The sequence below is a fragment of the Convolutriloba macropyga genome, chromosome 9, assembly GCF_964194025.1.
Source record: "Convolutriloba macropyga chromosome 9, txConMacr16.3, whole genome shotgun sequence".
NCBI lineage: Eukaryota > Metazoa > Xenacoelomorpha > Acoela > Convolutidae > Convolutriloba > Convolutriloba macropyga.
In genome coordinates this window covers 44,241,618-44,266,350 of record NC_134476.1, presented here as the reverse complement: position 1 = coordinate 44,266,350, position 24,733 = coordinate 44,241,618, and the positions used below count along the sequence as shown (strand labels likewise).

General features: G+C 31.4%; 1 protein-coding gene across 1 annotated transcript; it reads right to left on the bottom strand.

Annotated features, from left to right (window-relative positions):
- Positions 1-308: 308 nt before the first annotated feature.
- Positions 309-24,593, bottom strand: LOC142345796 (protein ERGIC-53-like). Its single transcript, XM_075398159.1, has 2 exons — positions 23,879-24,593; positions 309-1,713 (listed from the first exon to the last, which is right to left on the bottom strand). Exons 1-2 carry the CDS (start codon positions 24,585-24,587, stop codon positions 929-931), a joined length of 1,494 nt encoding a protein of 497 aa, XP_075254274.1. The 5' UTR covers positions 24,588-24,593; the 3' UTR covers positions 309-928.
- Positions 24,594-24,733: the final 140 nt, after the last annotated feature.

The following is a 24,733-nucleotide window of genomic DNA, read 5'->3' as shown; positions in this document are numbered from 1 at the left end:
ACCCATGTCTCTCTTCAATCATTAATTCTGGGGGTCAAAATTGACGACAAAAACAGCCAGGCTAGCTTATAATTCCTTATTTCATTATAATTTCCTCTTTCATTCCTCATTTCATTAGATGTCCGAGCAATAAGCATTATCTTCCGCAAAAAATTGAAGGGAACGAGTAGAATAAATCACGATTTTACAACACATTGTATTCATATGCCTTGGAATCTCACATATTCATATACTCAAATATGCCTTGGAATTAAAGCATTTGGAAATCTGTGGTTTTTCCAAAGGTCTGGAAAATTGCCTCTCATCAGTTTTCGAAAATAAAAAGTTCTATTTTGATCATAGTTTATATATAAGACAGCTAATTTTGAATTAGTGGAACATAACATTACTTTAGCCTTCACAGAAGTTAAGGATACGTTTTCAACAAATTTGATAAATAACAAGCTAATTGATAAGTAAAGAAAACACAGAAACACTGCCAGTACCATTAGCACACTTAGGGTCGATTGAAATGTATTTATAGATCCCAATTCCATGATATATATATTCAAAATTATAGGTAAACAATTCATAAATTTCAGCTTGAATGAAGCTTTAAAGCTGTTCACGCTCAATTTATTTGGTGCACCTTAACAAACTAAACATTTTGTACGACAAAAACTTAAGCTTGGACCAGCTTTAGTTTAAAAAAATGTAATTTAGGCAAATTAGACATTACAATAGCTGAATGAGACATTTAGATTGTAGTGTGGCTTAGCTAGGAGGAATGTACATTAACAAACATAAAAGTATTTTCAGACATGGTAGCTTGATTACAATAGTTACACCATAAATACAGCGAAGCAGTGATTGAGTCATGGACCAAACGTCCCTCTAAAACCAGTGGTCAAATCATTCACTCAAATGGCAGTTTGCGTTGATTGCTCGTTTAAAAGAACTTTTTCGCTGACTGCTCTTTTTGGCGTTGGAAGTATATGTAGACGGACATAAGGACAATTTGTAGAATAGCAAAAATGACAAATGTTGAGTTGCCAACACAGTTTACACTCTCTGATTCTGCATTCGGAGCCCTGCTGAGCTGGGGCGTGACTTTAGGACATTCGGTTGGTATTTTGAATAAACTCTGTTTGATTGCTACTAAGTCTTGCTTCATCGATGAAATGTCACCTTTCACCATTGGATCAACAGCTGGGGCTGGAACCCCGGCAGCCGCCTGTACATTCTGAGCCACAGTTGATGTTTTTCCAGTTTGTATCTGTATAACTCGGTTTTGGATCTCCCTGAGAATTGTTTTCTGCTCATTTGCTACAGTGTATACATGGTTTATTGTGTTCGTTATACTGCCTAGATCTTTTTGCAAACGTCGCATGTCGTCCGAAGATACTCCACCTGCAGCAGCACCCGATGGTCCAACTCCGTCAAGTTTCAATTTCATTTCGTTGAGAGCCCTGAACAGCCGATGTTGCCCATCAAAGATCAATCTAAGCTGGCGTTCTTGCAGGTCCTCAAAATCAGGATCCTCTTCTTTGGCAAACTTGTTTGGATTTTCTTCCCTGTAGCTTCTCTTGCGCTCTTCCATGCTTTCAGAGAACTTCTCGAATTCTTCAGCCAGTCGCTTCTTTTCAGCATCTGCTATCTTTTGGCCTTCAGTAGGAGCGTCACTAAGTGTGAATGTAAGGAAACTCAGGACATCGTGATCATCAGCAAGACCTCCTAGAAACCAGACGACAGATAAGCATTGAAAACAAACCTACTTACGTCAGGTAAGTTGCTCTCGAACGACAGACGGGGGCAATTTAATATAGAGTGAAGCTTGGAAATTTTTTATTAGGATAAAAACCTCCCCAGCGGGGAACCCGCGCCCTCCCGGCAGGAAAGCAGTCTGACATCTTAACCATTCAGCTCTAATGTCTTTAATTATTGCTCGCCCAAAACTTTCGTTTTCGCTTTTATTTTAGCAACAAATTTTATTTCCGAATGAGAGCAATCGAGATCACGCAACGCTTAAGAAGTCAAACGTGAAAACGTTACTTGCAAGCAAAGAATGTTCTAGAACACCGTGCAAACACAGTCAAGCAAAAATTTTGCATACAACAGACACACACGTTGACAAAAATTGTTTCAAATTTCGTTCGAGAGCAATTACACATTCCGACAAATATTGCTTATAACGTATCTTATTATAACGTTTACTATTGGCCAGAACTTAAGGTGATCATATACATATCAAGTATTCATAGCGTGACGAAGAATGTTCAAAATTCGCTATGAAAAACTGCTCGCAGTGAAGGTAAAGCGACTGCATAGACAAAAATGAAAGTTCAATCGCAACTCATTGTCCTGGGGAGCCTAAATGGAACTAAGAAGTTCAATAGTGGGCTTCAAATAATCACATTAGAGGTTAACATATACCACTTTTAAGATTTAAAGTGATTAAAGTGAAAAACGGCACCAGTTTCAGCTCACTTTTCATTTGACTTTTAGTATTAAATTGCCGCCAATTGAGTTCAGCTGCTTGAAATTGTGATTGGGAGAGAATTTTAGATCACGCGAAATGCAAACAGTCAAGGGCGTAAAAGTCACTCGAAAAGTCAAAACTGTCAAGCAAAAATTTTGGATAAAAAAAGAGTAGAGCAATTAATAACGAATTAAATAAAATTTCCACTGATGAGGTAAATTCGGAGAAAAAACTATCAAAAATAACCAATACATTGAACATTATTTCAACGGTCCCCTTCCAAATTACAAATCGCTTCATCTTTGAATCTATAAATTAAGTTTGAGACTATCTTTCGCCGTCTTTTTTTGGGAACAAAATTCGGATCTATTCTGTTTCGCCCCCCCCCCCCTCATTGTTTCATATGACCCCCAGTTACAAATTATATGTTGTTATATAGCACGTTATTAGGTAAGAAAATAGCACGTGCTCCTGGGGGTCATAAAAGATTTATGCTCACTAAGCTGGGGGGAACAGAATAGATCCCAAAAATCAACGAAACTCTGGTTAGTGATCATTGGAGCTTCATAAGACGGCTGATTTAGCGGATCAATCTTAAAGTGTAAAATAATATTTGATAATATTTGGGCATTTACTATGCACTGTCATGGCACAAAAGACACTTTATTTTATTCGAAACAATATTTGTAAACACAACGGCTTTTGTATCAAGGCAGTGGAAATAACTCAAAGACTGTAAATAGCTTCAAATAGCAAAGTTATCTAAAGTTCAAGCCAAAAATGTTCAACAATGCTAATATTATCGACAACTAAAAAAACGACTTAATACAAACACATTGCATTCAAAGAGGTTCTGTAAAATGATCTTCCTCGTTAATCTGTGGGAAGATTTTATCCGATTGCGTCCCCGATCGAGGTCAGCAGCTCATTGAACGATTTAGATTATGCAGACGTTCACGGAGAGAAACTAAATCAGAAAGACAAAAAACAGGCATAGCCGGAATAATGTCTCTTCGCCAAAAAAAACAGTCTTTGAAATAACTAGTATCTACTGGCAGACCGCATGCAAGCAAAGAAAAAAAACAACCTTTTGTAAAATATGAAGAGAAAAATTGGTCAAAGCAATTTAACCTAAAAAAATATAACGCAAAATCAGCAACTAAAATAGCGTAATTTTTGCAATCGAAGCTATAAAACAACTAAAACAAGCTAATAAGCTCACAAACATTTCTAACTTCGAAAAAGGAGCAAATTAAAAAATGGAGAAAATAATGTAACAAAGTTTTAAATTTTTTGTCCAATTTTATAGAAAAGTATGCTGCACCAGAAAATTGCTCAACTTATAAAAACATCGCTGGTACCTTGGCAGAAAATAGCCGCAATAGCTTTGTAAATCTGCAGTCTAAAAAAAACAGTAAAAAAGACCAAAAAAATAGTCTTTTCATTGAAGGCTGAGATGTTATATTTTGATTAAGAATCTGTATTAGTTATTGCTGCCTCTATTAGCTGCTCTCAAATAACCTCCATTTAGAGTGACGCATATTCACTTGACCTTATCTCTTTGAATTAAAAGAAACAAAAGTCAATTTCAAAGTGACCTCATTTTGGAGAGTGAATCAAGTCACTTGGGACCAAAAATTTTATCACGCGAATGAACAAAAAAACACGCTCCACTAAGAGCAAAAAATGACCTCATGCACGCACTTTAGCTGAAACTGCATGAACGAATGAACAAAGAGCAGATTTGAAGTGGTTGTGACGTCTTATCGTCGTAAAAAAAATCTTGATGACGAAATAAAAAACAAGAGAAGGCCAATAACAGCCCCAGCTATCGCTGTGCGGTTATTTATAAAAAAAACTTAACAGCACTGGGCTTCAATTCAGTAAACAATACATGCAACAAAACAATGGAATGGTCAAAATATCTCTCAAAAAGCCAGAAATCTGGAAAATAAAGGGAAAAGCTCAAATTAGCATAAAATGCCTCTAATCATCAAAAAGCTTCAAAAACAATATCAAAACAACCCGAATAAATTTACTATAGTAGACAATGAACTCTTATACACCGCAATTTCTCGCTCTACTATGTCACAAAAATGTATGGACAAAAATCACTCTCCTCTCTGCTCTTCGAATTTTTTCCAAACAATTTCAAACTTTTCTTGTAATTAAAAGGAATTTCCTGTTTCTTCGCTTGTTCACTCACCCACGGAAAATTGTTTGAACTAAAATCACTCATACACTTCTCTGCTTTTGATTTATATTCAAAACTTTACGTGCAGTATTTGACTTTTCATCCTGCGAAAAGAGATGTCACCGATTCAAAAAAAAGCACAAGATCTGCGAAAACGATTTGAAGTCGTCTTCGCCAAAGAACTAAACATTCTAATTAGTAACAGCTATTGGCATAGCACGTCAAAAAAACAAAAAACTTAACACCTTACACACCCATGAATTTATGTCCCCAAAATAGATTAAGTGGATCTCATACTTGGAGTCTGGTAAGCTGAAAGGCTCTAAGAGCATGTCCGCGGGAGGTTACTTATTATTCCGTTTTTGAGGACGAAAAGTAAAAAAAAGTCAGATGAAAAATTGGTTAAGCGAAAAATCGCTTTTAAAACCACAAGAATAATATATTTTCTACAAACTGCGGTTGAGAGCAAATAAATACCATCTTCAGTCAAACAAGAAAAATTAGCCAAAACTTAAATTGACCTAAGATATTAGTAAAATACAATTAAATTTTTATAGTGAAAGTATATATACGAACCAAAAACGTTGCTTTAAGCAATCCAGACTAAAAATTTGCTCACAAAATAATAGGCAAGCCATAGAACCATTGGCAAATTTTACAAAAAAGCTGCTGTGTACCAAAAAATGATTGAATTCGGAATGGAAAATGCCCATGAGCATCAGGTTTCAATTCAGTTACACCAATAAATGCCAAACAATACAGTGAGAAAATGCCCAAAAATTAATATAAATCGCTTAAGAAAACCTAAGAATCTGACAACATAAATAGCTGAAAAGCAAAAAAACTACAAAAAGTCTTAAAAAACTTAAAACTAGATTAAAACTCCTTTTAATGCCCAAAAAGCTTCGCTGTGAAAAAAACGTTAATAATATTGCTTTAGTATATGATAACCTTTTAAACAAAAATTTTAAAACAGAAAACAAAATGAAAAAAACAAAAACGAAAAACGGCAAGCATAGCTAGCAGAATTCTATTTAATTATAAAAATAGGCTGTTGAAGCCCCTAATTAACAAAGACCAATGACAAAGTGCTGCTCAAAAAACTGACCAAAATCGCATGTTCAAAATAGCAAAATCGTCTCTGTTCATCTTTCTTCTCATTCAGTTTAATGTTGTTTTTCAAATTATCTACTGAAAATCGTTATAGTCCAACAATTGTTTTTTTTAATCATTTTTTTTTAAATCTCAAACATGTAAATTCGAATAACCCCAAGGTTAAAGTTACATGTTGTAATATTATAAATCAAACATACTACATCTTTCCCTTGAATAACTAAACATAATAATAATAATAATAAAAAACTAACGTTCAGTTTCTAGTTCTCATGAATTATTTTTATAAAAATAAACTTTTAAAGCCTTCAATTTTTTTGTCCATTGGAACTCGTTTGTGTCTTTTTTGCATCTCTTCCTTTAATTCTTTTTTAAAATTTTTCTTTGATTTTTCCTTTCTTAGAGCTCTTGGAAGTTTATTCCATTTCCGAACAAAGTTTCTTATAATTGAATTTTGACTCCATTTTGATTTACATTTTGTTGTGATAGAAAAATCATATGTACGATTATTAACTTTAATTTCAACGTCTCCGATTACTCTGAATTTTTTTTGGTCTTGTATGTTTGTTTGTTGGACAATATCGAAAAGTCTATTTAATGAAGTTTTTGCTATTTGAAGTTCTGCGGGAACATTGATTTGCTATTTGATTGTTTTCTCCAATCATTGAGTGGAAATGGAATACATTTTGATTGGGCGTTCCCTCTCACTGGGTGACAACAATAAACAATTAAGTCCAAGTGACGACAAATGGTAGGAACTGTCTGTCGCTGTCAAAGTGCTTACGATCTTGCATCTCTGGCGATCATCATCCTTTCGGATCCTTGCATTACCGTAAACAAGACTGACTTTGCCAGTCGACTAAAGGCTGAAAAAAGTCCCGTAGTTTGGCGACTTCAGTTATCATCCAGAACATCAATCCGCTTCAGTGTCTTTCTAACTAACTCGCCAAGGACTCAAGTGCAACGAAAACATACCTGGCAGATTGCCGGAAAATAGCCGCCGTTGATTCCAATAAGCATGATTGGGATTGAACGAATAGAAGATATTGAAAAAAAAGATTTTTGTACAAAAACATTTTTTAAGTCCGATTTATTTTGATGGTATTTCGTAGTTGAACATAACGTACTTCTGTTTCTTAGAGAGAGGCGACAAGGGCTACTATCAATACCAATAAGCATTAGAGATGGTAACTAAGACTTATAGGAACGACGTTCAAATAGCGGGCATCTAAAATTGGGCTTCATAGTAGTGGATAAAACAAGGGATTCAACCACCAGTAAAATTTGTCCCTTTCTCCTAACGCTAATCGCGCATGTCGAATCGGGCCAAATTTTACTGTTTGTTGAATCCCTTGTTTTATCCACTACTATATATTAGCTCTAAATTCAATTCTTTTATATTTTTAATCTATCATTTCTTGTCTCACTTAGTGCAAGCCACTAGTACAGAGTTAAGCTGGTAATTAACCATTATCAGACGGATAGTTCGGGTTCTATCCCCACCGACTCCGGTGGACGTATCCCAGATATTAGTATAAAACTAGTGAGACCGTGTAACAAGCACGTGAACAAACTTGCGAAAAAACTTGAACAAAAAAAAACTTGAACAAAAATTGAAAGAAATATTAAAATAATAAAATTTTAGAAATATCCCCTAATCAATATTTAATCAATCTAAAACATAAACTATCTGTCTCACTTGGTGTAGTGGTTAAATAATCATCGAGTCTAGTTAAGTTGCTTTAGCAAACGGAAGGTTTGGGGTTCCTTCCTCACTAACTCCAGTGAACGTCCCCCGACTCTGATGAATTACTATGAAACTAAGTGAGATAAAAAAACAAATTCGCAGTGAGGTTGATCAGTGAATTTGCAAAACAACTTCGTTGAACTGCTTCGCAGATCCCTACAGTGAGACTGTATATGGGATACATTGTGATGGGTATACAGTCAAAAAACACAGGAGATCGGTGGAAACACAGTGATTAGTGTTTTTCAGTGTAACTAGTGAGATCGTGTAACAAGCACGTAAAACCAAACTAGCAAAAATTGATGAAGCCACTTCGTGGATCTGTGTAACCACTTCGTGCATATATTGAACAAAAAGAGCACAGTCAAAAACACTGAGATCGGTGGAAACACAGTGATTAGTGTTTTTCTATGTCTTCTTGAATTTTATACTTATAAACATGCTCTCTGAATTGATTTCTAGTATGACCATATCTATATCTATGAAGATAAATACATAGTCTACATTTCCTATTTCTAAATCTATATAATGATATATGTTTATAAACATTACACATACTACATGTTAGATATTGATCACGATCAGAATAATGATATCCCAAATGTTCTATATAATCTTTCACTTTAACCATATTTTTACATACATAACAAGAATATTCTAATTCTTTACAATGATTACAACATTCTTTCCAAGGTTTATTTATACACTTTTTGCATTTCATTTTCATTTTTCGAAAAATTATTTTTTGATTATTTCCCTAAATAAATACATCATGTCCCAATCAACTAATACTAATGTCATATACTTCTGCGATGTCTGTAATCTATCCTTTGAATCAAAGAAGGGTTTATACAGGCATCAATCATACGATCTCCTGAAAATGTTTGAGTCTGAAGAAGAAGAAATCTTGGAGAAGGTGTATAATTCGGATGAAGATGATTATATTATTAAAACTAAACCAGCCACCAAACCTAAAACTAAAACTGAAGAGGATATCTACACCAGAATTAAGTATGAATGTAAAGAATGTCACGAAGAATTTAGGAATAAAATAGCTAACTACTCACTCATATAGTCATAATCGTAAGTATCTAGAAAACACAGAAGACTTTGATATAAACTCCAGTCAGAACTTGAGAGAATTTTATATTACTGATAAAGGCGGGAATTAAATTGAAGATATAGATGAAGCAACTAACTACTCTTTAGAAGAAATTAAAAACTGTTACAAGTTCAGAAAAGTTAAGAGTTTTAAATATAAGATCACGGCTGAACGTGATTATAAGAAGAGAACCAAAAAAGAAGTTAAAACTACTAAAATATTCTTCAATACTGATTATATTAATAATAATGCAATATATGAATATGGTGACTTCAATCGGCGGCTAGATTTCGACAAGGAAATATATGAAGGTTATGGTTATGAGTTTCTTGGAATAAGAAGTATTCAGTTAAACATTGAACCAACTAAAGCGTCTATTGGTAGTTATATAGATTTACCTCCTGATCTCAAAAACTCTAAATCGATATTAAATATACGTAGTTATAAATACAATTGCTTACAACTAACTATAACTGCTTGGCTACATCCCACCCCACACCATGCAACTCGAGAAAGTAAATATGTAGATAAACTAATTGAACCAAGACAACAACATGAAGATGATTTTAATAAGAATACAGAAATTGTATAATATTAATATTTGGGTATACACACCTTGTGATAATGGTAAAATAGAATTGTTTAAACAAGTGGATGATTTTAATAAAGATAGAAAAGATGTATGAATACTAGTTTGGAGTAATGGTCAAATAGAACACTGTGCCCTAATAAAAATATAGAAACCTTGTTAGAACGACAAAATAAAAACAACATTAAATATTATTATTGTGATAGGTGTACCTATTGGTTTAACTCACAAATTAAATATGATAAACACGAATGCAGCACCTCATTCAAACCAGAGATTGTTTGTCCTAAGAAAAAGCATATTACTTTTATAAATGAACACAAACGTCAGAATATAAAAAATATTATAACTGCCGATATAGAATGTTGCATTGTTGATCCGCGAAGCGGTTTCACCGATGTCACAACTAATGACTGTAAAGATGTAATAGCTGAACATATTCCAATAGCTGTGGGTTACACCTGGCAAGGTAACTTCAAGCACTACTTCGGTCTAGGCTGCATCAAAAGATTTGCTGGAGATCTGTTAGAAATAGAAACAGAATAATTTCAAACATAATGAAAAGATGATATTCACAGAAGAAGATAAATTATATCATGCAACTAATAACACTTGTCATATCTGCAGCAAAACATGTATTAATAAAGTAAGAGATCATTGTCATGAAACTGGTAAATATAGAGGACCAGCATGTAAAATATGTAATCTAAGATACAAACAACAAAACTTCATTCCAGTAATATTCCATAATGGCTCTGGCTATGACTTCAACCTACTGTACAGTGAACTCTTCAAACAGAATAATGATAAAAGAAAAGTAGATAACATACCCCTAGCTGCTGGTAAGTCTAAGATGTTTAGCATTGGTTGTCTCAAATTCTTAGATAGCTATAACTTCTTAGCTATGCCCCTAGATCAAATGGCAAAGATATATGGGTGTACAACTAAAACATTATATCCATACGAATACTTTGGTTTAGACTCCCATAATAATCTTATAGGTAATCTAAAAAAGAAGACTTCAAATCCTCATTACATAATAAATTACCAACACAAGAAGAAGTAGATAACTTTAATAATGAAAACAGTCATAAAACTGGAAAATATCTAACTATAGAGTATTTACAGAATGATGTGGAAATATTAGACTATTGCATGAATGAATATGTTAAACTAAGCATGAAAGAATTCAAGCTCAATCCACTACATTACGTTAGTCTCCCGGGTTATAGTTTTGATTGTTGGTTAATGTCAAGCGGTGTTACATTAGATACATTACAAGATAAACAAATGCTAGATGATTTTGTTGGAGCAAAGAGAGCTGGTATATGTGGAATAATGGGTGATAGATATATAGATAACAGTGATGGTAAGACCATATAGTACAGAGACGCAAACAACCTATATGGTTATGCAATGATGCAAAAGTTACCTTATAAGGACTTCCAGTTTACTACTACTCTAGATCCGCGAAGCGGGTTCCTCGATACAATATTGAATACTCCAGATGATAGTGATCATGGTTACTATATAGTTTGTGATATTGATTATACTAATGAATGTAAAGAGAGAACAGAACAGTTAGGACTAATGCCTAATAAGAGAAAGATAAATGATAATGAATTGGGATACCGACAAAGAGAGAAAAGTAAAGCAAGATCCGAGAAATTAATCTTAGATCAAAACAACAAAACAGAATATATGGTTCATTATAGGCTGTTAAAGTTCTATGTTAAGATGGGAGTTAAAGTAACAAAAATACATAGAGTAATTAAATTTAAACAAGATTATATATGTAGCGATTATATTCAAAACAATACAAATAAAAGAGCAACAGCTAAAACTGAAGCAGAAAAGGATGTAAGGAAATTAATGAATAACTCATTATATGGAAGAATGTGCATGAATCCTCTACACTTCTTTCAAAGCAAGTTCTTGCATGATGAAGAAAAGATAATGAAAAGTGTAAGTAAACCAAAATTTAAGAATATAACTAGATATAGAGATTATAGCCAAATAGAATATATAAAGAAAAAAATAGAATATGATTCTCCAGTATAAAACTAATAATAAAGTCCCCGCAAGTCCCCGGCAAGCACGAGCTGGGAAGTAGGATTATTGAGGAATTTATAGCATTGTCCCCCAAAACATATAGCTTCAAAAATAAAAGATAAATAAAAGATTTTATGTAAATAATATTAAAAGCTATCCTCATGATGAGAATCTATATCTATTCAAAAGAGATTTAATAAAAATGATCCACCAAGCATCATTAGATGAAGACAAAGACCTACTGGTTAATAATACTCTAGAACTAACCATTAATGATGATAGAAAGTTAATTGAAGTTGCTATTATATTATATAACGAGCTTTGCTAAATTTTATAACAAATAATTATAGACCTAATTCATTCATTACATCCATATGGTTGGTAGTTAGTATATTACAAATCATTATCTGAGCCATATATTTTTCCATAGTGTCTCCCATGATTGTATTCTTATGTAGTGTAGCTCCAGCTATTATATTTTTATTATATTCTAGAAATTTTATTATCTTCCCAGCCCCATCTACATATTTAGAATAAGTTGAAATTATTAAATCATCATGATTTGGTTCCTTAATATGATCAATAAACTCATCTATAGTATTACAACGTCTTTTACAAGCTAAACATCTTTTTAGATTAAGAGAGAAGCTGTTTTCATTATCCATTTTTTACTCTTATTATAATTTTTCAATACATATAAAATGACTAAACTAGATACACTTATAGAATTAAACAATCTAGAAAAACAAAACAGAAGAAATAGATTAGAAGAAAAATTAAAACAACAAGAAAATTATGGTGAAATAGAAGAGTTATTTGATCCTCTAACCAAAACTTTAAACGCAAACAATGAACAGAATCTAGCATTAAGTGAACAAACATTAAGAGCAATAGATTGGCAAAATCAAGAGTTAGATAAACAAACTAAGATGATCGAGCAAGCTGGTTCCCAGTTTAATGAAACTGCTTCCAAGATTGGTGAAACGTTAAAGGGGACCATAAAGCAAACTCAAGATATAGCACCAGTTTATGTTGATACAAAAACAGCCAAACTTCTTCATGACATGGGGGCTCAAACTAATCCTCAATTAAAATCAGAACTCATAGATTTACCTAGTAGGAGATATAAAATGAATGGTGTTGATATAACTCTAGAGCAGGGTGCATTTTTAGTTAGGGATAATGTATATGAGTTTTCAGAAGGATTTACTGATTTTCTTACTAAATCAAATGTAACATATGATAAGGTTGAGGAACATGAAAACAAAATTAAAAGGTTTTTAAAGGATATTAGATATGATTTAGGAAAAGGGGATAAGAAAAGCGCTAGATATAGAACAATAAAACGTATAATGGAGGTAAGAGATGATATATTTGGCAGGGGATTAAATGGCAACCCAAATAATTTAGTGGAAAGACTAGAATTATTAATACTAGAAACAAAAGCTGGTCATGATGAGTTATATGATGAAATGCTAGATATATCTAAGCAACTATAATCTATGTATATTATTAATCAAAACCAACTAGATACTTTTGTTTTTAATTATGATAAATAGGTGAAACCATGACTACGTCCATCAGGGAACCTGCTTTGCAGATGACTATGTCCATAAATAAAATGATAGAAAAACAACAACAACAACTAGCTAAAGAAGTATTCAATCCTCAAATAACAAAGTTTAAAAGACAAAGAATAATACCACTATATAAAGATGAAACATGGTCAGCTGATTTAATTGATAAGTCATTTCTAAGTAAATACAATAATAATTATAAGTTTATATTAACAGTTATAGATATATTCACAAAATATGCATGGGCTATTCCATTAAAGAATAAATCTGGTTTATCTATAACTAATGGTTTTAAAATAGTATTAAGTGAACATCCACAAGGTGGCTCTGAACCTAGAAAACCAGAAAAGTTATGGGTAGAAAGAGGTAGTGAGTTTTACAATAAAACATTTAAATCTTTACTTAAAGAATATGGAACCGGCAAAGCCGCTTCAGGGATAGAGCTATATTCTACTTATAGTGATTTAAAGGCTGTATTCATAGAGAGATTGAATAGAACAATATTACACATAATAAATAAACCTATGTTCATCAATGGCGATGGTAATTGGGTAAATATATAAATGATGCTGTTGTAACATATAACAATAACATTCACTCAACAATTAATATGACACCAGTTGATGCTTCTAATAATCCTTATAAAGTTAAATACACTTTTAGTTTTAAGAATATTAAACCTAAACTTAACGTTGGTGATTATGTTAAATGTAGATAAACGTAATATCTTCTCTAAAGGTTACACTTCTAATTGGAATAGAGAATTGTTTAAAGCTAATGAAGTTCTAAAAACACAACCACCAACTTATAAAATAGGAGATATTAATGGTGAGATAATAGAAGGTAAATATTACGAACAGGAATTATTAAAATCTGAGTTTGATTTTGAATCTAATAATAAAGTTTTAGAATCATTAAATATATTTCTTGAAATAAATAATGACAAGAAATAGATTCAATCAAGCTAAACATAAATCAACATCAACAGCAACAAACAACTTAACACTAAGTAAGGCTCGTGGGTTATTCCTAGAAGATAATGATAATATTAACATGAAGGATACCTATAAAATTACAAATGTTCATCCTCCCACAGATGAAAAAGATGTTGTTAATAAAGAGTATTGTGACAATAACTTATTATCCTCTTCTAATAAAATAGACATTTTAGGTAAAACCATAACTGAACTAAGAAAGGGTGACTTTGATAAGTTACAACTAAAACATTACAACTAAATGAAACACAAGTTAATGAAGAACTAATTAATGAGTTTATTGAATCAACAAATGAAGTCAGAAATACTGTTAAGTTTTGTAATAAAGTTGCTGCAGATACTATCTCTAAAAATCAATTAAAGCAAGAATTTGATAATAATAAGTTTAATCAGAATGTAACTAACATACAACTAGATGAAATGTTTACTAACGGGCTGAGAGAAATTAAAGAATACAATAAATCTCTTAGAGGTGTTATAGTACAATATATAATTGCTATACTTTTACAAAGTAAGTTACTTGATAATAAAGAGAAAGATAGACTTGAGATGCATTATAGTTTTAATCAAGAAGATATAATGAAAGAAAGAAAGAATTTTTACTAATGAAAATAAGCAAAGCAATGACCAATCCAACAGCACCGAGTGAGAGATTACTATATCCAGATTTATCATCAGTATCAGAACGATTGATAAACGAAAATATTCAAGCCAATATTAAATTTAACAACAATATTAACATTATAAAAGATATTAGAAATTATTATGAAACTGAAACTAATAACTATAATAAGAAGCTAAGCAGATATAAGAATTATATTAACGTAGCTGAGATAACAGAAATAGTATTATCATCTATAGCAACAACTGCAACAACAACATCAGTTTCATTAACAGGCATAAGATTAGCTTATTCTATACCAACAGCTTTTGCTACAGCAACTGTTTGTGGTTCATTATCAAAAACAATTAATACTAAAATTAGAAATAAAATTATAAAGTATTCACAAATGTATATTTTAAGTAAACAGTTTAGTGATAAGTTTAATAAACTATATAATAAATCAATGAATGATAATAAAATAGATAATGATGAGTATAATGAATTTGTTAAGTTATATGAGGATTATAAGAAGAATAAGAAGAATAAGTTGAGTATTTTTTTAGATTAAAGATATTAGTGCTTAGTAATAAAAATGTTTTTAGTAATAATAATATTAGTATTAATATTTATCGATAAATATATAATCATAATCATAGCTCTAATCATAATCATAATCATAAACATAATCATAATATAATCATAATCATAAACATAATATAATCATAATTATAATCAAATAATTATCTTTTCTTTGTACCTAAGTATAACCCTCTTCCTTTTTGTACTACTTTTATACCTTCACCAGTAGTTGCAAATTAAATTAAATCAGGTGTGGCTGATAAAGCAGCTCAAGGGTTTCTAGATGCAGCTGCACTTCCTATTTTACTTGCTATTTCTAATGCTCTTACTGGATTATTAGCAACTTTCTTTCCAAAATTAACCGTAGCTATACCAACACTTTTGAAGAAATCTTTAAGTCCTTCTGCTTCTATTGTTGCATCAGATACTGTCATTGATTTATTCCTTCTACATAAAACACAATTACCCTTTAACATTTTAGTACCTTTTGAAGTAATAAAACCTCTTATGTCATTAGTACCACTATAATGTCTACCTCCAACACAATATGAATTAGTTTTGAACTTATTTAAAAGACTCATTTCTATATATAAAAAATAATGAAAGTTAAAAAGTATAATCCCTTTGTTATTATGAAGCCTAAAACCAAGCCTAAGCCCAAGGTTAGACCTAAGCCCAAGGTTAAGCTTGAAGCTAGAGGCTTGGCTCTAGAGAATAAAAAGAAATTAGACATTATTTATGCTAAAGGTTTTGTTAATACTAATAAGAAATAGTTAGGTATTAACAAGAGTAACAATTAGAGCTGACTAGCTATAAATATAAGTATAAGTATATGGTTATGTATAAGTATAAGTATATAATTATAACAATAACTATATTATACTATAATTATAAAATATCGCTAGAGTTATATCTAAAATTATAATTATCGCTAGAGTTAAAACTAAAATTATAATTATCGCTAGAGTTAAATCTATGACTTAAATTATATCTATGACTTAAATTATATCTATGACTTAAATTATATCTATGATATTATATCAACCATCTTATTACCATCACTATTCACACTAATAACCTTTCTAGTTAATACTAAAGCATGACATATAACATCTGCAACTGCAGCACTAAATTTAAAATTAAGTTGTATTGGTTGTGGACCTATATGATCCCTTTGATATCTAGTATCGAATACATATATTCTAAAATTACTTTTGAATGTTCTATGATTTATATATGGTTTTACATTATGTGGTAGCCCATTATAATCTTTATTAAAGCTAACAATCTCTTTAAAAGCCTCATTAAAATTATTGGTTCCATAAATAATATTCATTCTATCCTCGGGATAAAACTCACTACCAATCTTACAATAACATTCAGTGACATTCATTACATCAAATGTACTTGCATCATGAGTTTGCTCATTAACATTATTATTTTCAAAACCAACTACAATATATTGTGGTCTTTCCATACCACTTTCCATACCTAGATCAAACAAGAAGTTAGTAGCATTGGGTACATTCTTATAAAATGTCTTTCTTTCATAATAACTAAAGTCTACATTATTCTTTTTATTTAATCCTTTCTGCACAATAATTCTATTATCATTACTAGGATCAATACAAGGTACACACCATGATATATCTCTAATTTCTATATTACCATCATTGGCAACTGCACCAGGATTAGCATTAACTCTATATAGAGCTCTATCATTATTATTTCTTTTTAATAATAGTTTAAATCCTAAACCATATATAATCTTTTCTAAATCATTTACGAAACCAAATAGATCACTCATCTTAATCATCATATACATATGACCTCGTTGTGCAGCAATATGGTCACCTTTAAGTTGACTATCTCTATTGCCCTGATTTCTAACAAAACCACTCTCATATTCATCATCAGTACTAGTTAATAACTTATACATCAATAGATTAGGATGACAATGATCTATATATTCAATAGTCCTACCACCACTAGTTTCAAGCTTAATTGAACTAAACAATGCCATCTTACCATAATTAACTAATCTGATATTAGCATCATTAGCAAATACACCACCAGCATCATCTGATACAACAAACTCTATCTCTAGATATGAATCATGTATATTTAAGTGATTCTCTTCTCTATTGAGTATGATATTAATATTGGAATTAACCGTATTCATTGTTGCTAGATTATTGGGTTTATATTTTATAATCTTACTTTTGTGTATATCATTATTGTAACCATAAGCTGCATCCAAATTAAAATCCATTTTTATTACATAAAAAATGACAGAACTTGATTTTATATGAACTACAAAATATACACGAAGCTTTAACTAAAACTAAAGAAGAGTATACACTTAACTTTAGAATGGTAAAACCAACAGAAAAGTTTAACTTTAGAAAACCTATACTTAACACAACAAAATTAGGTTTAATTAGATTATCTGTTTATAATTCGGTGTTTAATGTGAAAAGGAGTAATCAATTCTTATATGCTAGTACTGTTATAGATGATGAAGCTTTACCTCGGGCTCTTAGCTCTGACCCTAACCTTAACCCTATCTCTTCCTCAAGCTCAAAAATTACATCTATACTTAATCATAATTATAAAGGAATCCCATTGCTATATTCAACTATTCCACCGGGAGCATATGAGTTAACTGACATAGCAGAATTAATAAAAAGAAGAAACTGAGGGTAATGTTATAATAGAACCTGATAAGAATACGATGAAATGTTGAATGGAAATAAAACAAGGAGCAATCAGATTTGATATAGAAAACTCACCAGCCTCATTACTAGGATTTCGAAAAATAATTTATAAAAAAGGTAGATATAAATCTCAGAAAATTTTTGATATGGGTTTTAGTACTATTAACATTCATTGTAATGTGATATCTGGAGCTAAAGATAATGGTAAAGATACAGACATACTATATACTTTTAATCTAACTGAACCACCAGGTTACTTGATAAATATTATACCAACTAATATCTTGTATTAAAATGTAACTAAAGATAGAATAGAATATATAGAATTTCATATTAAAGATGAGCATGGAAGACCTATAGACTTTAATGGTGATGTATTGAGTTTTACTTTACATTTGATTTAGACTTATACTTGTACTTAGACTTAGACTTACACTTAAACTAAACTACAAAACTCTCCGATCCCAATTAATTCTTAGTTTACCATTAATATTTTTATTTTTAGTTATATCAATGACAATATAATTATAAGGCTCTTTCCATACCTTATTACATATATTAATAAAATCATTATAACTAAGTTCAACATTATTAAAGAAATCTTGATATATAGATATGAGGACTTTACCTCTCTGTTCAAATAAAAAAAATAGATTACAGTTCTCTCTAACACTCTGCCTATCCAGAGAGAACAGGTTTTGATTAAGATATATCATATTACAGTTATTATGTCTACCTCTACAAAAGAATTCATTAATAACTGGTTCTTTGGCTTTAACATCATCGAATATCATTAGTTTCTTTAAGTCTTTGGGTAGTTTATCGGGAGATGGTAAATCTTTTATATCTTTAATAAATTTAACATCTGCTTTTGGGTTTATTCTTTCTATACCATGGTACTGACCACCAGTAGGTCCAATGATGTCTAGCTTATCAAAGTATATACTAGCTAGAATTAGTTTTTTCAATAAGAATGTCTTACCACATTCACTAGGACCAGATATTATACATCTAAAGTTATCTGGGAATGCGGCTTCAGTAATTATATCATCATCATTTAGCCATGAATATAGATCATCATTTATGTTTACAGATATCGGTGAATTTGCAAAAACAACTCTGTTGAACCGCTTCACGGATATTATTAGTAGGACTATTACTAATGCTATTACTATTAGATTTACTCCTTTGATATTTTCATCAAATAGATATATAAAATTATCATTATCATTATCATTATCAATGACATTATCCTTATCATTAATATTATCATTAACATTATCATTAACCTTATCATTATTAGCAAAGCTACTTCGTAGATCATAATCATTATCATTATAATTATCATTATCAATGACATTATCCTTATCATTAACATTATCATTATCATTAACATTATCATTATCATCTGCGAAGCAGGTTCCCTGATTAACATTACAACTGAAACAAAAACACTCATTATATATTCCTGGATATTTACATTGATTAACTAGAATATTCAAAGCACTTTTAATTCTAAATCCTCTATCAATAAGATAGATCATATATAAACAATAAGTCCCACAATAAGATTCATCATATTGTTGTATTCTCTCATTAGAGCCTAGATCAACATATTCTTCTAGGAATAATGGTGGGGTTTCTACACCAAAACTATCAAAGTAATATGTTGGACCACCTTCTCTTCTTATAACTAAAACCCAATGTGTACCTTCGGTTGGATGTAGATTTACAATAATAATAGAGTTAGGTTCACTTACCATTTCTGGTTTATCATCTCTCACTACAATCTCAATTGGTGTTAGACTTATATCTTTACCTATACCTTTTATTCTGATATCACTCATAGCATTATTATCAATATTAAATTTATTATTGAATTCCTCAAAAGTTAGGATTAGCATTTTTTTATAATAAATTTATTAAATCTAAGTCTAAGTCTAAATCTAAATCTAAATCAAATCTATATTTATTATATAAAAATGGAAACAGGTAGTGCAGTTTTTATTTTTATTATTATAATTGGAATTTGTTATATAATATATGATTCAAGACCAAGTAAATATACAAAACTAGAAGAAAGCTTTGGTGGATTTATGAACAGGAGTCTAGTTAGATTTGAATATGAAAAGTCACCATTACATACTATTGTTTATGGTGGAACTGGAACGGGTAAACATATTTTATTAGACAATACTTAAAGTTATAATCAGTCCAAAAACAAGATCAAGATCGAGATCAAGTTCAAGATCAAGATCAAGTTCAAGATCAAGTTCAAGTTCAAGATCGAGTTCAAGATCAAGATCAAAGGTCCATAGTTCTAGTGTGTAAAGATGACATACACTGGATAGATCCTGAGTCTAATAAGTTTTATACTGGGTTTAATAAATGTGATATAAATATGATCACTAAAAACAATATGCATAAATTTTAAAATTGTGTAATAGTGTTTGATGATATGGGTGATAGGTTAAATAAGGATATAGGTTATTATTTTACTGAAGGTAGACATTATAATATTCAAATGACTGTAATCTGTCATAAACCAGCTCAAATAATTAATACAGCAAGAATGAGTTGTGATACTATTTATTTAACAACTTATAATGGACCTGACCTATTTAAAAACTATAATGAGATATATAAATGTGAACATGACTTCAATAAAATAATTAGTGAATTAAATAGTAACTATTATAATTGTACAGATGGAATGTCAGATGAACTTCGTTATGGTATAATTAAATATAATAAAAAGGAAAATACTTTTATTATTATTAGTAGTAATAGAACAATGATATAAGATTCAAGAGTTGGTTTCCTTGATTTAAAAGCTCTTAGTTTAAAAGATGATTTAGAAAGAGAAGATATAAATAAACTTATAGCATATATGAAACCACTAATGATTAATGCAACAGATAGAAATGTTATTAATCATGACAATTATCAGTTTTATTTTAATAAACTTCTTACTTTAAATAATATTAAAATTCAGAATGATGTTTTAACAAAAGAGATGATTAAGGGAAAGGGTATGAAAATTTTATCAAATATTGGTGGAATTATAGGCACAGGTTTATTTATATTTAATTGTTTTTATCCTGATTCAACATCAAGAAATGCTGGAACTGTAGCAATGGGAGCAAGCACAATGTTGAGTAGAGTAAATACATTAGTTAATGTTGGATATGGAGAAGAGTTGGAAGGTGAAACACGGACAAAGTCCGATTCCTCGAACTGCGAAGCAGGTTCCATAATCCAAGAGGAATATATAGATCGGGGAAGCAGTTATACTGATCAATGTAACTGTGACTTTGTCAATGAAGAGATGGGAATTTTGAATAGAAAGGGAGGAAAGTTTTTAAGCAAACTATATGTAAATAGTGAAGAATTTAGAGAAGAGATTATAAATTTTGTTAAAGATAAAAAAAATTAGACCTTGAATTGATTCTAGATAAAAGATGTAAACTAATACACTCAATACTTTAGGAAATAAATATTTAGCAGAGTGTATCACATCTAAAGATAATACTAAAGATTTAATTGAAATCATGGCTAAATATTATCTGCGAAGCAGTTTCACTGATCCACAAAGTTTGTACACCGATTCTACAGCATAGCCAATATTATCTGCGAATTTGCAAAACAACTCCGTTGAGCAGTTTGGTAAACCACGAACAAAGTTCGTTGGAGAACCACGAGCAAAGCTCATTCACTGATAATTTTATCTATTAAAAATGCTTTTACAATGTTTAGAGTGTAACTATAAATGTGGAAACATTGCTGTTTTAAAATATCATTATGAATCATTTCATAAAGATAAAACTGATAAATGTATGTGTGGTAATATAATATTAAGTGGTATTTGTGCTAATGAATTTTCTCCATGGGGTTGTTCTTTAAAAAATGAATCTAGTTCTAGTTCTAATTCTAGTTCTAACCCTAGTTCTAATTCTAATTCTAATTTTAGTTCTAACCCTAGTTCTAGTTCTAACCCTAATTCTAACTCTAGTTCTAACCCTAGTTCTAGTTCTGGTTCTGGTTCTAACCCCAGTTCTAGCTCTAGTTCTGGTTCTGGGTCTATCTATGACTATAACTCTAACTCAGATCCTAACCCCGACCCTAACCCTAACCTTATCCCCAACCCTAACCCTAACCTTATCCCTAACCCTAACCTTAACCCCAGCTCAGAAGTATTAACTAGATGTTGTAATAAGTGTAATTATATAAAACCACTAAATAATTTTGATGAGGGTAAGTATACATGTAGAAGTTGTACATCAGCTAAAGTTAATTGTCCATATTGTACTTCTGTTGTGAGATATGATGGGATACGGGCTCATGTAAAGAAACAACATCCAGATATAGAATTGACTAGAGGATTTAGTAGAAATATAACTGATCGTTGTAACCGCTTCGCGGATAAAACAATTAATCCTAGTTGGCAAAGTCCTAGAGCTGTAAGTCCTTTAGTTATTAACCAAACAGAGGAAAGTTGTTCATGTAAATACTATAATTTTGTATCATTTCTTATTAATAATGGAATAAATATAAAAATAAAAGAAAATATAAATTTATTGAAAAGTATAGATAATTTGAAAAAGTATAAATAAAAAAATATCAAAAAAGAGGGATTCACTCTTTAAGAGCAAAAAAGAGCGATCTTTTCTACTGGGGATCACTCCGAATAAGAGTGAATCACTCTTAAAGAGTGAAATGTAAATTTTGCTTTGATTTTTTATTTTATTTTTGATTTTAATTGATTTTTTATTGAATTTAGAGCTAATATATAGTAGTGGATAAAACAAGGGATTCAACAAACAGTAAAATTTGGCCCGATTCGACATGCGCGATTAGCGTTAGGAGAAAGGGACAAATTTTACTGGTGGTTGGAATCCTTGTTTTATCCACTACTCTTTATGGGTTTATCCCGTTTCTACTTCTGACTTCAATTTTTCATACTGACTCTGTTCATTTTGAATTGCTGTGCTGAGCAACTGATGTTTAAAATCACTTTTAGCAGAATGAGAGAAGAGAGAAACTAGCCTTGAGAAGTCAAAAAGATATCACGCAAAATGTTGAAAAAGCAGCAAAATGAGGTAAAGCAAAACATTTTTTTATTCGATAAAGTAAAAAAAATAGGAGCGCTATAATAGCCGGCTGAGAAGATGAGGGCGGCTATTAATAAATCAATTTCTTTTTCAGAGCACTTCTGAGCATATTTATCTTAATTTCAATCTTCAACTGCACGATGCAGTCCAAGAGCTTGAACGGTTACAGCTGACAACCACGCTTCCGATTGAGGTTAAGAAATCGAAAGCAAACGCACCTTTTCATCTTTCTGAAGTTTCGAAAAAATGAACTAAAAACGATTTTTAACTAAAGCTTTCTAAATTATATGTTGAGTTAGTTGCAGCCATTTCCTCTAGGTTTTCAACAGCATTAGAGAAATCAATATTTCCCAGCCAACGCTTCAATTGGCGTAAATAATTGTGATACGGAACCTATATATGTAGAAATTGCATCGTAATGTCCAATAAAGCTGGAAATGGTCAAAAGTTAGCTGAAACGCAAGTTTGTCAAAAATGAGTGAAAAACTATCTGGGCCAAAAAAAATACACTTGAAACTAAAAAAAAAACTGCTTGGAAAAATCTCAAACGCTAACAAAATTTGTTTAATTCTATTGGTTTTGATCTCTCAGACAGAACTTACGTCTGTTATCCACCTAAAGTTTTAAGAGAGCTGAACATGGACTTACCGACCACGAGCTTTACCCCCTTTTTTTATACAGGCGCTTATTGCCGTTATAAACGGCAATAAGCGCCTGTATCCGCCAAAATTACCCGCGAATTGCTGCTCTGTCCGACAGCTACAACAACAACAACCCCTTTTTTGAGGAAAAGTCAACTTACAGCACGAAAAATTGATCAGACGAAATATTGCATAAAAAGACAGACAACCAGTACCCAAATAACTTCGTTTGAGAGCAATTAATAAAGCGTACCTTGATTAAATTAGGAACAATCTTGAAGGGTCCAAGACGATCAATGAAGCAACCAGTTTACGAAACGAACTATTATCCAAAATTATTAACAAACTTCGTGCTCACAGCACGAGAAAAAATTAAGGGAATCCTTTCCTTTTACAAACCTGTAGCTGCAGATAGTCCCAGGAACTTGGAAGAAGGCATGTTGGAATAGGTGTGCGTTAAACACAGCTCATATTCTGGTTCTTGTGTAATACCAGCGGAATACCAGAGTGAAATCTTGTCATTGTGATACTGGAACTTTAGTCTGGATGGATATGGCTTGTTTCTGAAGTCATACTGACATCCAGCTAATACTTGATCACCGCCATCTGCACTATGGTCATAACTCTTGGTGCCGTCGTTTGCTACTATAGATATGTACGGATTGTTTCCTTTTCCATCATTATCGTAGGAATCCAGAAATATTCCCAAGCCATTCCACATATCACGATTTCCGTAAACATTTCCCTCGAACCCTGGCGCATCCGTGAACCAAAGTGCCATGCCATCGGCACCCACTCGCCCCCTGCCGGTTATTTTGAACATCACTTCAATTTCGAAATCTTTGCTCCCAAATGCAAACTGAGACCAAACGAAGCCCTTTTTGCTGCGAATTGAGGGTACAAGTCTGATTTGGTCTTCACTAGGCAATGCACTCTCGCCATAACTCCAAAATGGGATCTGGTTATCTATCGTCAGCTGGGGTCCTTTAAAACTGAACTGGTACTCGAACTTGCGCAATAGGTCATCCCCACAAACAAAGGAAAATAATGATGACAGTACTATAAACCACATGAAATAAACTGAAACATAGCCACTCATATTGTACATGCAGATGCTAAATAATTAAGCCTGGAAATGTAAAAATTTTGTAATTCTTCAACTTTCAGGCTACAAAGTTTAGCTCAAAACGATTACAAGTTAACTCTCATTGCTTAGGATATGAATTAAAGCAGGTCATTGCCTTTTTGTGATAT